Source organism: Microcaecilia unicolor, chromosome 4, assembly GCF_901765095.1.
Source record: "Microcaecilia unicolor chromosome 4, aMicUni1.1, whole genome shotgun sequence".
Lineage (NCBI taxonomy): Eukaryota > Metazoa > Chordata > Amphibia > Gymnophiona > Siphonopidae > Microcaecilia > Microcaecilia unicolor.
In genome coordinates, this window is record NC_044034.1 from 180,349,732 (window position 1) to 180,369,806 (window position 20,075).

The 20,075-nt window shown below is 46.2% G+C and overlaps 1 protein-coding gene across 6 annotated transcripts in view; it reads left to right on the plus strand.

The window, feature by feature from the left end:
• Positions 1 to 20,075, plus strand: part of STK33 (serine/threonine kinase 33) — a 430,311-nt gene that overhangs the window by 383,959 nt on the left and 26,277 nt on the right. For all 6 annotated transcript variants that reach the window (XM_030201030.1, XM_030201029.1, XM_030201032.1 and 3 more), the window contains one exon: positions 13,673 to 13,756. In XM_030201030.1, the coding sequence (XP_030056890.1) occupies positions 13,673 to 13,756 (84 nt within the window). The remainder of the gene's footprint in view (positions 1 to 13,672; positions 13,757 to 20,075) is intronic.

Below are 20,075 nucleotides of genomic sequence, written 5' to 3' on the forward strand. Positions count from 1 at the left end.
CAGAGCAGGACCGCCGCCGACAACCCGCATGGCCGGCCACCGTTACCAGGATAGCGCTCGGAGGTGACCTGGCCGCGCGGGCCGCACTGCAGATGAGGGATGTAACAGCAGTGGACTTCATAAATTGCTCCCAGGTGCATAGCTCCCTTACCTTGTGTGCTGAGCCCCCCAAAACCCACTCCCCACAACTGTACACCACTACCATAGCCCTTATGGGTGAAGGGGGGCACCTACATGTGGGTACAGTGGGTTTGTGGTGGGTTATGAAAGGCTCACATTTACCACCACAAGTGTAACAGGTGGGGGGGGGATGGGCCTGGGTCCGCCTGCCTGAAGTGCACTGCACCCACTAAAACTGCTCTAGGGACCTGCATACTGCTGTCATGGAGCTGGGTATGATATTTGAGGTTGGCATAGAGGCTGGAAAAATATTTAAAAAAATGTTTTTGAGGGTGGGAGGGGGTTAGTGACCACTGAGGGAGTAAGGGGAGGTCATCCCCGATTCCCTCTGGTGGTCATCTGGTCATTTCGGGCACCTTTTTGTGCCTTATTTGTAAAAAAAACCACATCTGGTCTTAAGAAAAAAAGGACCAGGTAAAGTCGTCCAAGTGTTCATCAGGGACGCCCTTCTTTTTTCCATTATCGTTCGAGGGCACCCATGTGTTAGGCATGCCCCAGTCCCGCCTTTTTCTACGCCTCCGACATGCCCCCATGAACTTTGGTCGTCCCCGCGATGGAAAGCAGTTGAGGACGCCCAAAATCAGCATTTGATTATGCCGATTTGGGCGACCCTGTGAGAAGGACGCCCATCTTGCGATTTGTGTCGAAAGATGGGCACCCTTCTCTTTCGAAAATAAGCCTGATAGTGGACTAGAATCCATATATGGTGCCTAAAACATTGGCACCGAAAAAAGCGCTATTTTATAAGCCGCACTTAAAAGGGGTCTTTTACAAAGTGTCGGTAAGCCCAACGCAAGCTTACCGAATGCTAAATCGGGACTACCGCCGGCCCAACGCAGCCACTGGTAGTAATACTGCCTCAAGCATATGCTATTTCCGGGAGAAAAAGAAAACCCATGGAAATGGCTTGTGCAGCGGTTACCCAGTGATAATCGGGCATTGCTGCACGCTAAGGCTTAGCGGAGTTTAAAAAAGGTTTGGACGGCTTCCTAAAGGAAAAGTCCATAGACCGTTATTAAATGGACTTGGGGAAAATCCACTATTTCTGGGATAAGCAGTATAAAATGTTTTGTACATTTTTGGGATCTTGCCGGGTATTTGTGACCTGGATTGGCCACTGTTGGAAACAGGACCTCTGGTCTTTCCCAATATGGCAATACTTATGTACCTATGCTGGGTTACTGCGGGATCCCTTATCGCCACCTCAATAGGTGGCATAAAGGGCTTCCTGCCGCATGGTCATGCGGTAAGAGTTCTCTTACCGCATGGCCATGGTTGGGGGCTTTTTACCCGCGGCGGTAAAAAGGGCCCTGGCATGTGGGAAAAATGGCCCCCACTGCTAGTGCAGGGCCCTTTTTCCCACAGCTTGGTAAAGGAACCCCAAAGTTTGGTGTGGTTTATAGAATAGCACCTATCGTCGGGAGTTGCGCCTAACTTTAGGTGCAGCCATTTCCACCAATTAGAACGTGGTGCAAATGTGTGTGTCTACATTAGGCGCGTATACCCATTATTCTATAACAACGCGTTAATTTTAGAAACATCCCTGTTACGCCCATGGCCCTTCTATTTACGCGCCCCCTTTTTCAGATCACGTGTAAATTTTAGTTGCATAATTGCCAATGAAATGTAATTAGTGCCAATAATTGCTTGTTAAGAAGCCAGTTATTGGCACTAATTGGCTCATTATTCAATTAAATTGCATGCACAATTTTGTTGACTTTTATAGAATTAGGAGGTATACCTGTTTTTCACTTTGTGATTTCTTAGTAATATTTTTGTGCTGATCTATCTAAAAAAAAATTTCTTGGCATGACAGTTTCTTCCCGCTCCTTGGGTTTGCAGTTCTGTTGGGCTTTGGTGTTATGAGCCATCATTTGAAACGTCATGGATTTTTCCCCTCTCTTTTATATCCCCCTCCCAGTCAATCCAGTGACAGTTCTCAGCTGGGAGAGGAGGGCAGTTGATTAGGATTCTTCTGGAACTCCTGCAGCTGTGAGTTCTAAGTCTGGCCTCTGTCACCATTGAATGATGACAGGAACTCAGTAACTCCCCAGTTGGTATGAATCGTGCCTCCATAGTATTCCAGGCTAATGCCCAGTAAACAGAAGCCATTTTTGGGAATCAAAATTGAGCACTGTACGTGGTGGTGCATAACTGAAGATGGCCGCCGACTAGATGGCCACGGTAGCACTCAGCGTCAGGGACCCTGTAAGGATCCTGACCGGAGACCAACCGACAATGGCACCGTTCATCCCAAACGCCTGACCACATGCGGACCTAAGAGGTCGGCGAGCTGAAAGTCGATCGCTGTCGGATCCAATTGATGGTTTCACCGGGAAAGTGGATAGGGAGGCGCAATAGAACCCGGCCCATATATCGGACATCCTGGATGGGCCAGGTTGTTGTAGAAAGCCAACCACAACCTCCACCTATCCAGGACTGCAGCGCTGCCCATCCCTAGCCTGGTACCCGCACCCACCTCTGGCATCGCTGACCACTCGCCCGCATCCACCTCTGTCAATGCTGGCTAGCAACGGCGCCCCCAGCCTCCGTTGAGCACCAAGAGGAGCGCCAGACAGACGGCTGCCCGCTGAGGCTGCAGGGAGGAGAAGAAAGCGGAGCGCCACACACACAGTTCGGAGCCAGAGGAAGGCAGGCCAGAGGAGCAACCTTTTGGAAACGAACACTGAGGTGCATCACGAGGGACCGGAGCAGTTGTCCCACTCTGCGCATGCCGATGTCTGGACAGAGAGCAGCCCACGCCCACTGTAGAAAAAGAAATGTGAGTGAACTGTCTACGTCCACTCTATAGAAAAAACTCCAGAAAGTAATAGACGCTTAGACTGCAGACTTGTCTGTGCTAATCTATAGAGGAGACCTCAGAGAGAGATAAAACTCTCGGACTACACAATTGTCTGTGTTTTATGCAGTAGAGGAGACTTCAGAGAGGGAAGAGACCCTTAGACTCTCCCAGTATCTCAACCGGCTGTGCCGGTCGGGATGCTGACTGGTCTACACACTGGCAAACTTTCTTTAGCTATAAAAGTAACGTTCAAGAATGTTTAAGAATTACTATTAAAAGAGCCGTATATGCAAAGCAGAGGATTCAGTGGAAGTTTAAACCACTGCCTAAATGCCAGCATTACGCGATAGCAGCATTCCAAAGAGCAATTGAGTCAAGCTCTTTCCTATTGTCTCTTTTTTTATATTTTATTTATTCATTTAATCAAAATTTACAAGAAACATCTTGCTTAGGAAAGTGTCATTCAAAAGAACATTTTTACCAAGGAAAAAAAAAAAGAAAAGAGAAAGAGCAATTAAATCATTACACGTTCAAAATTCTAAGACACTCAAGTCCATACATGGAGATCCAAGATTTTAGGAGATCTAGGGGAGAAATATAACAAATTGTACAACTTGTACAAATTGTACAAATTGTACAACTTTTTAGTGTTGCCTCTCCAATTTAACTGAGGCTAAAAGCGATGATACATGAGCAGGTTCAGTAAACATATATTTCTTACCCCCCAGCCTTATTATGCACTTGCAGGGGTATCTAAGAAAAAAGGTACCCCCCAAGTTCAATACTTCAGGCTTAAGGAGTAGAAATTGTTTCCTCCGTTATCTTGTCTCTTTCGAGACATCAGGAAATAGCATAATTTTAAAACCCAAAAAGGGTTTCTCCTTGTTGCGGAAAAAGAGACGGAAAATCCAATCCTTATCAGGAGTCAATGCGACTGTCACCACCAATGTAGTGGCAGTCACCAATTGAGAGTCAGAGGTCTCAAGCAAAAGAGAAATATCCAACGTTTTTTCATTATTTCCTATTGTCTCTTAAGTACCTTCCCTGACTAAGAGCAACCCCACCCTCTGGATTGGCTTGTTAGTAACCAAAGACAGCCACAGAAGTCAGAAGTAGGAATTGTTTTTTATATTGACAAATCTGCGGAACACCTTAAGCAAGTCTAGGAACAGTAAGAAATGAAACCAGCTTAAACCAACTATCGCAGAGTAGACCAGAAACTCCGTAGCAGGATAACAGAGAGAAAGGAATCTCCCAACTTGAATTCCTGTGCTGCACATAGGACACCTCCCTGCTAAATACAATGAGGGAGCTTTGAAGTAGAAATCTTCCAACCAGAGCCCCCCATGGTACATGTGTGACACCTCTCTGTTAATTACCTGAAGGTGCTCTGAAGCTCCCCCCTCCCCTCTGCCTCCAGCCAAACCAGAAAATGGAGCCTTGAAGACTCTCTGGTAAGGAGTGAGGGAAATAACTAGCCGTCAAGAGACCAAACAAAGGAGGTCACCGATTTAAAACACTCTTCTCCCCATTCCCCCCTCTACCCCACACCCTCTGCTCACAAACCGACACCGAAACCTGATCCAACATCGACCTCAACAACTGTTAGGCAAGCTGAAACAACACATAAGACCAGAACACCTGACCGCACTCCTAAGAATCAAAGTCTTATCACGCATCCATAACATGGTTTTACTAGGAACCAACAGCAAATAGAAACCAAAATGAACACCTTCAAATTACTCTTAATAATCTACTCCTTAACACTGATCCAAGAAACACTAACCACACCACTTGCAGGAAGTAACACTATATGCATACTATACAATCAGTCACACCGCAACTAAACAAACAGCAACCCATACAAAGGAAAATTGCCAACTTGCAGACAACCACCACAGAATGCAAAGAAGGGTCCTAACAAACCCACATCAACAAAGAAACGACAAATAATAAAAGTCCACACAACACCAAATGCAGAAGACCCATTCCAAACAATCCAAATAGGCTACATTAACGCCAGATCCGCAGTAAACAAAACAGAAATACTAACAGACTGGATCATAGCAGAAGAACTTGACCAACGAAACTTGGATCCATGACCAAAAGGACCTGATAATCCTGGACCTATGCCCTCCAGGATATAAAATCATACATTGGACCAGAAAAGAAAAGAGAGGCGGGGGTTTAGCTCACTTCACCATTGAAACTACTGCCGAGTCCATGACACCTCAACTTGAAATGGCCTCAATCAGAATGTTCATCGGCTAAAAAATCTCCCTAAGGTGTAACTTGTTGTTCTGTGTGTAGGTATTCAAAACAGACTCAATCCAACACTTATCTTAATGTTGTAAATTTGCAGTTTGGTTCCACTCCGTTCTGTTCCGATGGGGTCCCGTTTCACCATCTTCGGCTTTCTCAAGGAAAATCGACCTCTTACTGAAATTGTAGTCTGTAAACCAAAATTTACATCAGCCACTAAACATCAAAAAGCCCCCTCCTGTGTTCTGTATTATAAATCACATTCGTTACAATGCTATGTGATTCAAAGTTATGTGTACTTACTCTTAGCTCTATATGATCCCTCTATTACACAAATGTTTATAAAAAATGGCGCCCCTTAAGTACTGACGCTCATTCGATTTTCTGCCATGCTATTGGTTGGGGAAATTTTTACATTTTAAAGGGATCGCACCCGGGTCTGAGTTAAAGAGACCGCTTTACAAAAAAGTTGTCCATTGTATCGTGGTATTTAAACCACTCGGTTCTAATGCTTTCAATCTAAAAATCCATCGTTGTTCCGCTTGGAGAAGGTGTTTATCCCTATTGCCTCCTCTTTTGTTCTCCTTGATCTGATTGATTACGAAACAACGAAATTGGGTAAAGTCATGTTGTGTAAACTTACAATGTGCTACCAGTGGCAATCCTAATTGTTTCCTTTTTAAGCAAGATTTGTGTTCCAACAATCGAATGTGGAGTTGTCTAGTGGTTTTCCCTATGTATAACTTATTGCACATAGATCACATGATCTAATCAGCAGTTCGTGTATGAATTAATATGATATTTCTTTTGATCCACTGGATTAATGAATTCTCTGCAATCGATCATTATGTTGCAGGTACTGCACCCGCCACACTTTGCATGGCCCCTTGGTGTGTCAACTCTCGGTTTTACTGTCAGGCATGCTGGACTGAGTTTCTCTTTCAGATTTTTTCCTTGGAATAGGAAATGCGTAGTTTGCTGTTTGTAAACAACAGGTGGGACTGTACTATGTCCCATTTTTTTCTTATGACATTGCCTATTTCCTCGCCTCCCCTCATGAATTTCAAAATAAAGGTTTCACATGCATCGTTACTAGGATCTTTAGAACTGTTGTCTAATAATAAATAATCTCGTTCTCCATGTTTAGCTCTAGTATAAGCTTTTTCAATGATTCTGGCTGGATACCCTCTGTCTTCGAGATCTTTTGCAAATTTTTTTGCTTGTACCTTATAATCTGCTTTATTGGTGCAATTCCTCCTATACTGCAAAAATTGCGAATAGGGAAGGCTATTTTTCAAATTCTTCGGATGACAGCTGTGGTATTGTAATAATGTATTTCTGTCTGTCGGTTTTTTGAACACAGTAGTCTTCCAACCATTAGTTGTTAGTTGTAAATTGACATCCAAAAAGTGAATGACACTTTTTGAGCTTTCGAAGGTGAATTGTATATTTGAACTTAAACTGTTAAGCCAACCGACGAAATTGGGTTAAGCTAATATCATCCCCTATCCAAATAAGAAATATGTCATTGATGTATCTTAGCCAAATTCTAATGTTGTTATCATATGGGCAATGTTTTACCTAGTTTTCTTCATATTGTGCCATATATAGGTTTGCCACTGATAGTGCAAACGTTGCACCCATTGCAGTACCCGATGTTTGCAGGTATAAATTGTCTTGAAACAAGAAATGATTTTCTGTTAAAGCTATGTTACTCAAAATAGGGACAGACTACAAAGACACGAAGAAACCATACCAACTCGTGAACAAACTCCTAGACACCAACCTGGTCACTACATTGAATGCAGACATCCCCTCTGCAGATAAACTTGCTAAGTACTTCAGTGAAAAAATCACAATCCTACGCAATATGCTACCTCAGGATAACAATAACATCGAAAACTTCCTCAATGAGCTGGATCCAACCATGGGAGAATACCCGGCTGACCGTACCTGGTCGGATTTTGCCCTCTTCACTGTCGATATAGTTGCACAAGCAGTAAGCAGGTTCTCCAACACTCACTGCAAACTAGATACCTGCCCCAACCACTTATAGCAGACCTCACATCCCACCTAAATTACATGCTACAGCAAGGTCTCTTCCCTAAGGAAAAAGGCAACATACTACTCACCCCGATACCAAAAGACACCAAGAAAAAAACAAAAGAAATCACCAACTACCGTCCAGTATCATCCATCCCGTTCTCAGTCAAGCTGATGGAAAGCATGGTAACTAAACAACTCACAGATTACCTAAACAAATTCTCAATATTACACGAATCACAGTCAGGTTTCCGACCCCTCCACAGCACAGAAACAGTACTAGTCACTCTCCTAGCCAAATTCAAACAGGAAATAGCAGTAGGCAAAAACATCCTCCTCCTCCAATTCGACATGTCTTGCGCATTCGACATGGTAAACCATAATATATTAATAAGACTACTCAATAAGTTTGGGATTGGTGGACACGTACTCAGCTGGATCAAGGGTTTCCTAACCACAAGAACATACCAAGTAAAATCAAACTCAAACATATCATCACCATGGAAAGCAGACTACGGAGTACCACAAGGATCACTGTTATCACCGACCTTCTTCAACCTAATGATGACCCCTCTAGCCAAGTTACTAGCCAGCCAAGGCCTTAACCCTTTCATCTATGCAGACGATGTCACAATGCAAATAGGTGGGGAAATGTGGGATACAAATGCAACAAATAAATAAATAAATAAATATACATGCCTTACAAATCTAAACTGACAGAAATCACCAATGAAATCACGATCAGCTTGAACATCATGGACTCCTAGGCAAACGCATTTCAACTAAACAAAGAAAAAACACACTGTCTCATCCTCTCATCCCAACACAGCACTGAGAACCCTACAACTCTCAACACCCCAGAGTACACCCTCCCGATCTCAGACAGCCTGAAAATACTCAGCGTTACATTGTACCGCAACCTAACACTAGAGAACCAAGTGACATCCACAACAAAGAAAATGTTCCATTCTATGTGGAAATTCAAACGCGTGAAACAATTCTTCCTGAGGGAAACATTTTGCAACCTAATACAATCAATGGTACTCAGCTATGTATACTGCAATGGAATTTACGCAGGATGCAAAGAACAAACACTAAAGAAACTTCAGACTGCCCAAAATACAGCAGCCAGGCTCATCTTCGGAAAAACACGATTTGAAAACACAAAACCCCTCTGCGAAAAACTGCACTGGCTCCCAGTCAGAGAACGCATTGCCTTCAAAATCTGCACGCTGGTTCACAAAATTATCTACGAAGAAGCCCCGGGATACATGACAGACTTAATCGATCTACCAACTAGATACACATCCGAAACAATACGAACGTACCTAAATCTGCATCACCCAAGCTGCAAAGGACAGAAATATAAGTCAACATACACATCCAGCTTCTCCTATATAAGCACACAACTGTGGAACGCACTTCCAAAAGCCTTGAAAACCACGCTCGACCACCTAAACTTCCGGAAAAAACTAAAAACTAACTTGTTCAACAAAGCATACCCTACCAATCCACCATAAATGCCTGAACTCTGCAACACAACAATACTGTACTAAAGAATGTGTTGGACATAACACAACTGTTCCGTTGTACGATCCACTAATGGTGGCAGTGCCACACGATCTTTATCTTACCACAACATCACCCTGTAACTGATCACACCGGAGACTGCTAACGCCCTCTGGTACTATGTAAGCTACATTGAGCCTGCAAATAGGTGGGAAAATGTGGGATACAAATGTAACACATAAATAAATATAATTTACCACTGAACCATTATGGTGGGTATTTTACAATTTTAAAAAAGGGTCAGTGTTCATTGATCCCTTTTCTGAGATCATTTAAAGTGGTTGCTAACCAAATACATCTTTATTTACTGAGTTGCCAAAGGGTTTGAATTATTTGTATCCATTCTTTCTTATCAGATAGACTAGTTCACCCTCTTTTTTTTTTTTTGCTTTGTTAGCATTTGTTAACAGCCATAGTCTAGCACCAAAGATATATCAGTTGAAGCAAAAGAGAGCAAAACCTCATCAGGAACTGGCTCATCAGGATGGGCCAATTCTTTTGCTTTTGTTTCTTCTATCTGTGTTGCTGCACAGCAGAGGTAAATTAAAGGAAAACAGGAGATTGAAAGATTGAAGTAGAGGCATAAAATAGTAAGTTATAATTTTCCTTGAAGCATTTACAGAAATAGCTGTAACTTTAATATGTGATTCAAAACATTTAGATTGTTGATTCACATTAGCAAGCTTTTGTATTTTTGTTATCTTCTGTAGTGAAGCAGCAGAGATATACCTGGTGAACCAATAAGATTGACCAGTCATGCTTTCCTCCAGTAACTGTAAGGAAGGGAAGGCCTGCTGTTCTCAAATTCATATCAAATGGAAGAAAAAAAATAATGTAAAATGTCACTAAAATATCAATAGGCTTATTTTCAAAAGAGAAGGGCGCCCATCTTTTGACACAAATTGGGAGATGGGCACCCTTCTCTCAGGGTCCCCCAAATAGGCATAATCGAAAGCCGAATTTGGGCATCCTCAACTGCTTTCCTGGGGCCGTGTCAGAAGCATAGCGAAGGCGGGACTGGAGCGTGCTTAACACATGGGCGTCCTCGGCCGATAATGGAAAAAAGAAGGGCATCCCTGACGAGCACTTGGCCGACTTTACTTGGTCCATTTTTTCTTGCGACCAAGCCTCAAAAAGGTGTCGAACTGACCAGATGACCACCGGAGGGAATCGGGGATGACCTCCCCCAGTAGTCACTAACCCCCTCCCACCCTCAAAAAAAACCTTTTAAAATATTTTCTGCCAACCTCAATGCAAGCCTCAAATGTCATACCCAGCTTCCTGACAACAGTATGTAGGTCCCTGGAGCAGTTTTAGTGGGTGCAGTGCACTTCAGGCAGACGGACGCAGGCCCATCCCCCCCTACCTGTTACACTTGTGATGGTAAATGTGAGCTCTTCAAAACCCACCACAAACCCACTGTACCCACATCTAGGTGCCCCTCTTCACCCCTTAGGGCTATGGTAGTGTTGTACAGTTGTGGGGAGTGGATTTTGGGGGGCTCAGCACCCAAGGTAAGGGAGCTATGCAGCTGGTAGCAATTTCTGAAGTCCACTGCAGTGCCCCCTAGGGTGCCCCGGTTGGTGTCCTGGCATGTCAGGTGGACCAGTGCACTACGAATGCTGGCTCCTCCCATGACTAAAGGGCTTGAATTTGGTCGTTTCTGAGATGGGCGTCCTCGATTTCCATTATCGCTGAAAACCAGGGACGACCATCTCTAAGGTCGACCTAAATGTTGAGATTTGGGCGTCTCCGACCATATTACCGAAACGAAAGATGGACACCATTCTTGTTTCGATAATACGGGTTTCCCTGCCCCTTCGCCGGGACGTCCTGCAAGGACGCCCTCAGGAAAACTTGGCACCCCTTTCGATTATGCCCCTCTAAATCTACACAATTTGAAGACTAAGGCCTTCCTTTTCAAAAAGATTTTTTTCCAGCTTTGGAAGTAAAATTTCCATATCTCATAAAGTGGACTCTTGTTCTTGTGTCCTAATACCTTAATAAATCCATTACTCTATGAAGTACCTGCAGCCTCTATTGCTGTTACTGTATGCAACAGAACAACTTGTATAAAAATTGTATAAAACTGAAATGGTGCTCAAATACACGTGGAGGAGCATAATCGAACAGGGCGCCCAATTTTTCCTGAGGGCGTCCTCGTAGGACGTCCCTGCAAAGGGGCATGGAAACCCGTATTATCGAAACAAGATGGGTGTCCATCTGCTGTTTCGATAATATGGTTGGGGAAGCCCAAATCGCGAAATTTAGAGATGGTCGTCCCCGATTTTTGGCGATAATGGAAACCGAGGACGCCCATCTCAGAAACGACCAAATCCAAGCCCTTTGGTCATGGGAGGAGCCAGCATTCGTAGTGCACTGGTCTACCTGACATGCCAAGACACCAACCGAGCACCCTAGGGGGCACTGAAGTGGACTTCATAAATTGCTCCCAGGTGCATAGCTCCCTTACCTTGTGTGCTGAACCCCCCAAAACCCACTCCCCACAACTGTACACCACTACCATAGCCCTTATGGGTGAAGGGGGCACCTACATGTGGGTACAGTGGGTTTGTGGTGGGTTATGAAGGGCTCACATTTGATCAAGATGGCGTCCAGGGGAGGAGCAGCGTTTTGAGGCTCTGAGACTCGAGGAAGCTAGCTTGGCGTTTTTCCTTTCCCTACCTTAATAATGGTTAAGAGGAAAGGAAAGATTGGTGCTAAAGCCGTTTCTAGCACAGGGGACACCGTACCGCTAAAGCAGCCTACCTTAGAAGACTTCGGGCTACAAACGCTGGGATCACAAGCTTCAGCCTTGGTTGGATCTCCGAAGCAACATCTTGTCGGAGATCTTGGCGTGGAGGCGATTTCGCTGAGTCCGCCTAGTAGAGTTGCGCCGCCGAGACCGGGTGGAGAGACGGACCCTACAGGAAAACTTCATTTTGATAGTTTTGAAGTTGCTAGCGGCCCTGTGGGATATTCGACGCCAGACGCGGCGACGTCTGAGCGCAAGGCGGGAAGAGGGGAGATTGTACCCGCTTCTATTCAGACGCCTTCACCAGTGGGACTCGGCGAATTAATTAGACCACCAACAGTAACATTGGATACCTTATGGGATGCCATTCAGATAATGAATGTTTCACTGCAAAAGATTTCTTCTGAATTAACTGCTGAAGTGAAGGAAGTAAAAAACTCTCAACAACTAATGGAGTCGAGAACGGCGAAGCAAGAAGAAAAAAGTGAGTTAAACTCTCTTGCAATTAAAAAATTACAAACTCTAGTTGACAATGTTCTTTTGGAGAAAGAAAGGGATCAAAGGAAAGTGGAATTTTTGGACAATCAACTCAGACGGAATAATTTACGATTCTTAAACTTTCCTAAAACCCCTTTGTTATCTCCACTAGAGATGCTACAGAAATATTTCCTAGAAATCTTAAAGATTCCAAAAGAAGTTTTTCCTCCGATTGTTAAATTATACTACATTACTGGAATTAAAACAAATCAGGAGGTTGCTCCTGATTTAAACCTTACTCAACTTCTTGAAACATCACTAGAGTCAATAACTGAACGCACTACTCTTCTGGTTTCATTTGCCTTCGAGACTGATCGCAATAATATATTTCGCCTTTACTTCAAATTCAGGGAAGCTCCTTTTTTCGGCTCAAAGATACAGATTTTTCCAGATGTCAGCAAATTCACACAAAAGAAAAGGCGAGAATTTTTGGGGCTTAGGTCTCGAACTCTCTCCCTGGGAGGAACATTTAAGTTGAAATTTGCATGCAGATGTCTTGTTTCTTTTGGTAATATATACTATGTTTTCTTTGATCCTGAAAAATTGAAGCTCCTATTAATAAGTAAAGAAAGCAGGGATCTTCAAGTTTCTGAGACACCCATGGGGAGTTGAAACCGCAGGCTAACTTGTGATTCTGTCCTCCTAATGTCTATTGTAAGAGTTTCTTTACTCTTTTATTTCCTTTGACTAATACTTTGTATCTTGATCATTAATAGTGGACTAAGTATAAAAGAAATCTTTTGAAAATCCATGGAGATGTAAATGGATGATTCTTTAATCTTTGGATGTATTTCCTGATTTCTATACATTTATTATTGTGAATGTATTAATTTTGAAATTTAATAAAAAAAAAAAAAAAAAAAAAAATATGAAGGGCTCACATTTACCACCATAAGTGTAACAGGTAGGGGGGTGGATGGGCCTGGGTCCGCCTGCCTGAAGTGCACTGCACCCACTAAAACTGCTCCAGGGACCTGCATACTGCTGTCATGGAGCTGGGTATGATATTTGAGGTTGGCATAGAGGCTGGAAAAAATATTTAAAAAAAATTTTTTTTAGGGTGGGAGGGGGTTAGTGACCACTGAGGGAGTAAGGGGAGGTCATCCCCGATTCCCTCCGGTGGTCATCTGGTCATTTCGGGCACCTTTTTGTGGCTTGGTCGTAAAAACAAAAGGACCAAGTAAAGTCGTCCAAGTGTTCGTCAGGGACGCCCTTCTTTTTTCCATTATCGGCTGAGGACACCCATGTGTTAAGCATGCCCCAGTCTTGCCTTCGCTACGCTCCTGACACGCCCCCAGGAGCTTTGGCCATCCCCGCGACGGATAGCAGTTGAGGGCGCCCAAAATCGGCTTTCGATTATGCCGGTTTGGGTGACCCTGAGAGGACGCCCATCTCCCGATTTGTGTCGAAAGATGGGCGCCATTCTCTTTCAAAAATGAGCCCAAAAGTGTTACATATAGATAGCATATGCTTAAATGTTAAAAAACAAAACAGACATCAACCCCATACTTCTTTTTCCACAGGGAAACAAAAAAAAGGTATTTTTAAGTTCTCTTCCAAACGGAACACTTAGAAAGAAGGGATCAGGTCACAAGCCATCTAGTCCTGTAAGTAGATTTTGAATCAAAATAATTTAAATGAACTCTTGAGTAGCCTTCTAATAATTGTAATGCTATTACTAATGAAGCAGTGTTTACTTAGTTTTATCCAAGTGTTTGTCTAAATGTATCTTAGGACCTCATTTACTAGTGTGCCTTAACTAGGTTAATTCAAGTTAAGTGTATAGGTGGTAAATAAGCCCCGCAGAGAATAATGAGGCCTTCATGATTTAACACACATGGATAAGTATTAATATGCTTAATAAACTTTAGTAAAGAATGCCCTTATAATATACTACTTCAGAAATATATATGCAGCCTTTTATCAGCTGAGTGGATTTGCAGCATAATTTTGACACACAAAATACATAGAACATATTAGAGGAGAAAGAATAAAGCCACTTTTATTATCAAACAGTAAAATAAGTTATCCAGGGTCTGAAAATCAATGATAGGACTTGAGTTTCTGTTTAACGAGTTCTTCTGAGTTGTAATTTAGGGTACAACTTATTAAGCTGTAGTAAAATATAGCGTTCTATCACAGCTTAGTTAATTGTGAGCGTCACAATCCTCCCGCACTTGTTTGACAGGTCTGGGCTGTCCACACCCCCCCCCCCCCCCCCCCCCCCAGGTTCAGGGAGGGCTGGAGATCCGATGGGTGTCCAGCCCTCCCTAACCAACCCCCCCCCCCCCCCCCAGCAACAAGGGGGCTGGAGGTCCGCTGGACCGACATTCCCCCCACCCCCCCCCCCGACGTTCCCCCTCCTAGGTTCAAGGAGGGCTGGAGATCCGGTGGGTCTCCAGGCCCCCCAGCAAAGGGTCTCTGGTGGTCCAGTGATCAGTCCGCCCCCCCTTTCCCTACCCCCTACTTTGTGGGTCAGAGGAGGGAGGTAGCCTGCCTCCCTCCTCTTCCTTCGACGCCATGGTTGCGTTGGTAGCCCACTTGGTAGCCCACTTGAGGTCAGCCTCCATTGAAGAAATTTGCAAGGCTGCGACATGGTCTTAAGTCCACACATTCACTTCACACTACTGCCTTGAGCCGGATACCTAACATGACAGTTGGTTTGGATAGTCAGTGTTGCAGAATCTATTCGGGGTCTAGAATCCAACTCCACCCTCCTTGGCCATTTTATTCTGTTCCAGGCTGCACCCTGATTGTATATAGTTTCAGGTTAATTTGTGTTAAGTCCTCGCCATTGCGAGGCCCAGTTGACCAATGTTTGTTGTTTTGGGTGAGCCTGGATGCTAGGGATTCCCCACTTGTGAGAAGATTGAAGCCTGCTTGTCCTCAGAGAAAGTGAAGATACTTACCTGTAGCAGCTATCCTCCGAGGACAGCAGGCTTCATATTTTCACAATCCCACCCACCTCCCCTTGGAGTTGTCTCCTTGGTTATTTTTACATTATTTTTTGCTTTAGTATTAAACTGAGGAGACCGTGTTCACAGGACGGGTGGGAAGGTACATGTGCGGTGGCGCATGTGCGGTGGAGCATGGCTCGCGCTCCACAAAGCTCTCTCTTTTTTACTATAGCAAAAGCTAGACTGGGTGATGTAGATTGGCGTCGCCCACTTGTGAGAATATGAACCCTGCTGTCCTCGGAGAATACCTGCTACAGGTAATTATCTTCGCTTTCCTTGTCATCAACAGCAGATGAATCCATTAACTGATGGGTTGTATCCATCTACCAGCAGGTGGAGATAGAGAGCACTGAAAAACCACAGTGACCTTGGACAGCTAGCCCCTTCTGCCTTCAGTATATCTCTATCTCCCAGCAGGTGTGGACGTCGCTTGATCAGCTCCTGGAATTCTGCCTGGGGTGGCTGCTGTGGTTTGCCAGTAGAGCGGGGGTGTTGTGGCTGGTGGTGCCCACTTTGAAGGCATACTTGGTTTTGTTCCCTGTCCCTGTCTTACCCCACCCCCCTCCTCCTGGAGTCCCTCGTTTGCTGCCTGCCTCCAACTTTCCTCACAGTGTAAAAAAAAAAAAGAGCGCGCTTTTACAGCGTGGCTGTTCTGAGGCTTTCTCCAGAGATTCTGGTTCAGTGCAGCTTGACCGGAGCTCATTGACTCGGTCTTCTGAAATGAGAGTGGTGCCCATCTCCTCCGGGAAGGTTCCCACGGACAGCGTTCTGTGCAGGGGTAAGTTTTGGCGCAAAACCACCATTTTATTTCTATATTTCCGTCCTGGTAGGCGATGGCTGCTGAAGGCGTGAAGCGCTGCTCCCGATGTGGTAAACGCAGGTCAGCAGTGAGGCTTTGCAGTACGTGCTCCCTAGACGCTCGTGCTAGTATGGGCATGGAGAGCGGTGATTCTTCCCGCTCAATGGAGCTGGCAGCGGGCGCCATTTTGGAAGTGCCGCGTGTCTCGACCCTTGCGGTTGCGGAGGAGTCTGAGTACAGGGGGATGCCTCATTCTGAGGCTGCTAGAGGAGCTCCTTCCTCCGCTTTTCCTAATTCGGGGGCGGAGGGCCAGGGTGAGTTTTTCTCCCCTGAATTTGTGCTGCTGATGCATAAGGCCTTTATGTTAAAAGGAACTCTGCCGGAGGCATCTGACACCACGTTGCGGGCTGGATTCCCTCCAGGTTTTGATAGTCCAATGTTGGCTCCTGAGTTTCCTGCTTCCCCCGAGCGTTGGACTGATGCTAAACGTAGACGGGTAAATTCCCCGTCTGACGGTCGCGCATCTCCCTGTTCCCTGGTCAGGCTGTGGGGAGTCAGAGGAGTTTGGTAGGCCCTCATGGACGGATGATCCAGATGAGGGTCCCTGTTTGCCACAGGATATGGATGATCCTAAAGCGGTGTGGATTTTCCACCGCGACGAGCTGCCAGCGCTCATTTCTGATGCCTTGCAGGCCCTTTCTATTGAAGATCCGGCTGAGGGCAATGCCTCCTCGGTTAATCCTAGGATGGCTAGTACCAAGAAGCCTTCGCGGGCTTTTCCTGTGCTTGACTTCATCCAAGAGCTTATTTCAGCTCAATGGTCTGACCCTGATGGGCTTTTGAAGGTAGCCAGGGCTATGAGTCAGCTTTACCCTCTGAGTGAGGATCACTTGGCCCCTTTTGGGATGCCTAAAGTGGATGCGTTGGTCACGGCCGTGACTAAGAAGTCCAGTCTCCCAGTGGAGGGAGGGTCACTTTGAAAGATATGCAGGACCGGCGGCTAGAATCCGCGCTGAAGCGGTCCTTTGAAATCTCGGGCCTTTCCTTAAGTGCGGCAGTTTGCAGTTCCTATGCAGCCCGTACCTGATTTTCCTGGTTACAGCAGGCAGTTGATCAGCCCGAGGATGGTGCGGGTTCCCTCTCTGAGGTTGGTCCGGGTATGGAGTCTGCCCTGTCCTTTTTGGCTGACGCCCTTTATGATCTGATCAGAGCTTTGGCTAAGCAGATGTCTGTGGCGGTGTCTGCCCGCCGCCTTCTTTGGCTGCGGCATTGGGTGGTTGACATGGCCTCTAAGCAGAGGCTGACGAGATTACCCTTTCGGGGCCTTCTGATTTTTGGACAGGAATTGGAGAAGATTGTTAAAGACCTAGGGGACTCTAAATCCCAGCAGTTACCTGAGGATAGGCCGCGGCCTTCTTCCAAAAGTCCTATTTTTCCCTCCTCTTCCAGGCCACGTTTCCGCAAAGCTCGCAGGTATCGCCCGGGGTGCTCTGCTGGGTTTTCTCAACGGGTCCGTTTTCAGCAGAGGAACTCCTTTCGCTCGGACAAATGTTCCGCAGCAGCCGGCCAACAGCCAGGAGTTCAGGGGCGTCCTCCACAATGATGCGAGGCCGGTCCACTTGTCGATTCCTGCAGTAGGGGGTCGTCTTTCCCTCTTCATCGAGGAGTGGACCAAGATTACATTGGATCAGTGGGTCCTGGACCTGATCAGAGAAGGCTACCGATTGGAATTCGGTGCCCCGGTGAGAGACGCTTTTTTGGAGTCCCGATGCGGCACTGCTCCATCTATTTTGCGCTACTCCATCTATTTTGTGGTCCCTCTGAAAGGCGGGTCTTTCAGATCGATCCTCGACTTACGAAGAGTCAACGAGGCCCTAAGAGTGCAACACTTTCGCATGGAAACCCTGCGCTCCTTCATTGCGGCAGTACAGCCAGGAGAGTTTCTCACGTCTCTGGACCTAAAAGAAGCGTATCTGCACGTTCCTATGTGGCCTCTGCATCAGCGGTTTCTCTGGTTTGCGGTTTTGAGCCAACATTTCCAGTTTTGGGCCTTGCCTTTCGGCCTGGCCACAGCTCCCCATATCTTTTCGAAGGTGATGGTGGTGGCAGCTGCTTTTCTCAGGCGAGAGGGTATCAGAGTTCACCCGTATTTAGACGACTGGCTTATCAGGGCGGATTCGGCAGACGAGAGCCGACTCGCCACGACCAGAGTTATAACTGTTCTTCAGACTCTGGGCTGGGTGATCAATTTGCCCAAAAGTCACCTGACCCCCTCTCAGTCTCTCGAGTATTTGGGGGTCCGGTTCGACACGGCTTCGGGATTCGTCTTTCTCCCCGACCACAGGCGGTGCAAGCTTCAGAATCAGGTCCATCTGCTCCTGCAGATGCCTCGCCCTCGAGCTTGGGACTTTGTTCAGCTCCTGGGGTCGATGACGGCCACCATGGAAGTGGTTCCCTGGGTGAGAGCTCACATGAGGCTGCTGCAGATTGCTCTGCTTCAGCAATGGTCTCCGATCTCCCAGGAATATCAACGCAGACTATCGTGGCTCCCTGTGGCCCGGCACAGTATGGATTGGTGGCTCTCCGAAAGGATGCTGCGACAGGGAATGCCGCTCGCGCTTCCTTCTTGGTGCCTGGTGATAACGGATGTCAGCCTTTCAGGCTGGGGAGCTCATTGCCAGGGAAGCTATGCTCAGGGTCAGTGGACACCCGTGGAAGCGGGATGGTCCATTAATCGCTTGGAATTGAGAGCGATATTTCAGGCTCTGCTGGCCTTCCACAAGACTCTGAAGGGGCTTCCTGTCTGGGTGCTGTCGGACAACACGACAGCAGTGGCATACATCAATCGTCAGGGCGGCACTCAGTGCAGGGCCCTGGCTGCGGAGGCTGCTCAGATTTTCCACTGGGCTGAGCTCCACTTGGATCTGCTGTCCACAGCTCACATAGCAGGTCAGAGCAAAAAGGCATGGCTTACAATTCCCTTCGGGTGCAAGTGGCAGCGTTGGCATTCTTCCGAGGGAAAGTCTCTGACTTGTACCTTGCTGCTCATCCGGACATTGTCCGATTTCTCAGAGGGGCGCTTCGGCCTCCTGTGCGGTCGCCGTGTCCGGCCTGGAACCTGGGGCTGGTGTTGAAGGCTCTTTAGCGTTCACCTTTCGAGCCACTTAGGCGAGCTTTTGAGAAGGATGTGACTCTCAAGACAGTCTTTTTGGTGGCCATGACATCGGCTAGACGCGTATCTGAGCTCCAGGCGCTTTCATGTCGGGATCCTTTTCTGCAGTTCTCGGAGTCCGAGGTAACGGTACATACAGTGCCTTCCTTCCTGCCTAAGGTGGTTTCAGCGTTTCACCTGAACCAGCCCATTTTTCTACCTTCCTTCTCTAGGGAGGACTTTCTGGATTCCTTTGGGCAATTGCGTCTTTTGGATGTTCGCAGGGCTCTGTTGCAGTATCTACAGATGTCAAATGACTTCAGGACTTCTGATCATATTTTTGTATTGTTGACAGGTCCTCGACGCGGGTGTACGGCGTCTAACGCCACTATAGCCCGTTGGCTCAGGGAAGTCATTTTTTCCGCATATCTGCTTTCAGGACAGTATATTAAAAGCAGGAGGCCGGCAAAAGAATCGGTTGGGCCGCTGGATGACTGAGGGGTAAAAGGGGTGATCAAGAAAGACAATGACGTAGCAGAGAGATTGAATGAATTCTTTGCTTCCGTCTTCACTGAGGAAGATTTGGGTGGGATACCGGTGTCGGAAATGATATTTCAAGCGGACGAGTCGTAGAAACTTACTGACTTCACGGTAAACCTGGAGGACGTAATGGGGCAGTTCAGCAAACTGAAGAGTAGCAAATCTCCTGGACCGGATGGTATTCATCCTAGAGTACTGATAGAACTGAAAAATGAGCTTGTGGAGCTACTGCTAGTGATATGCAATTTATCCTTAAAATCGAGCGTGGTACTGGAAGATTGGAGGGTGGCCAATGTAACGCCGATTTTTTAAAAAGGTTCCAGGGGAAATTATAGACCGGTGAGTCTGTTGTCGGTGCCGGGGAAAATGGTAGAGGCTATTATTAAAAACAAAATTACAGAGCACATCCAAGGACATGGATTACTGAGACCAAGTCAGCACGGCTTTTGTGTGGGGAAATCTTGCCTGACCGACTTACT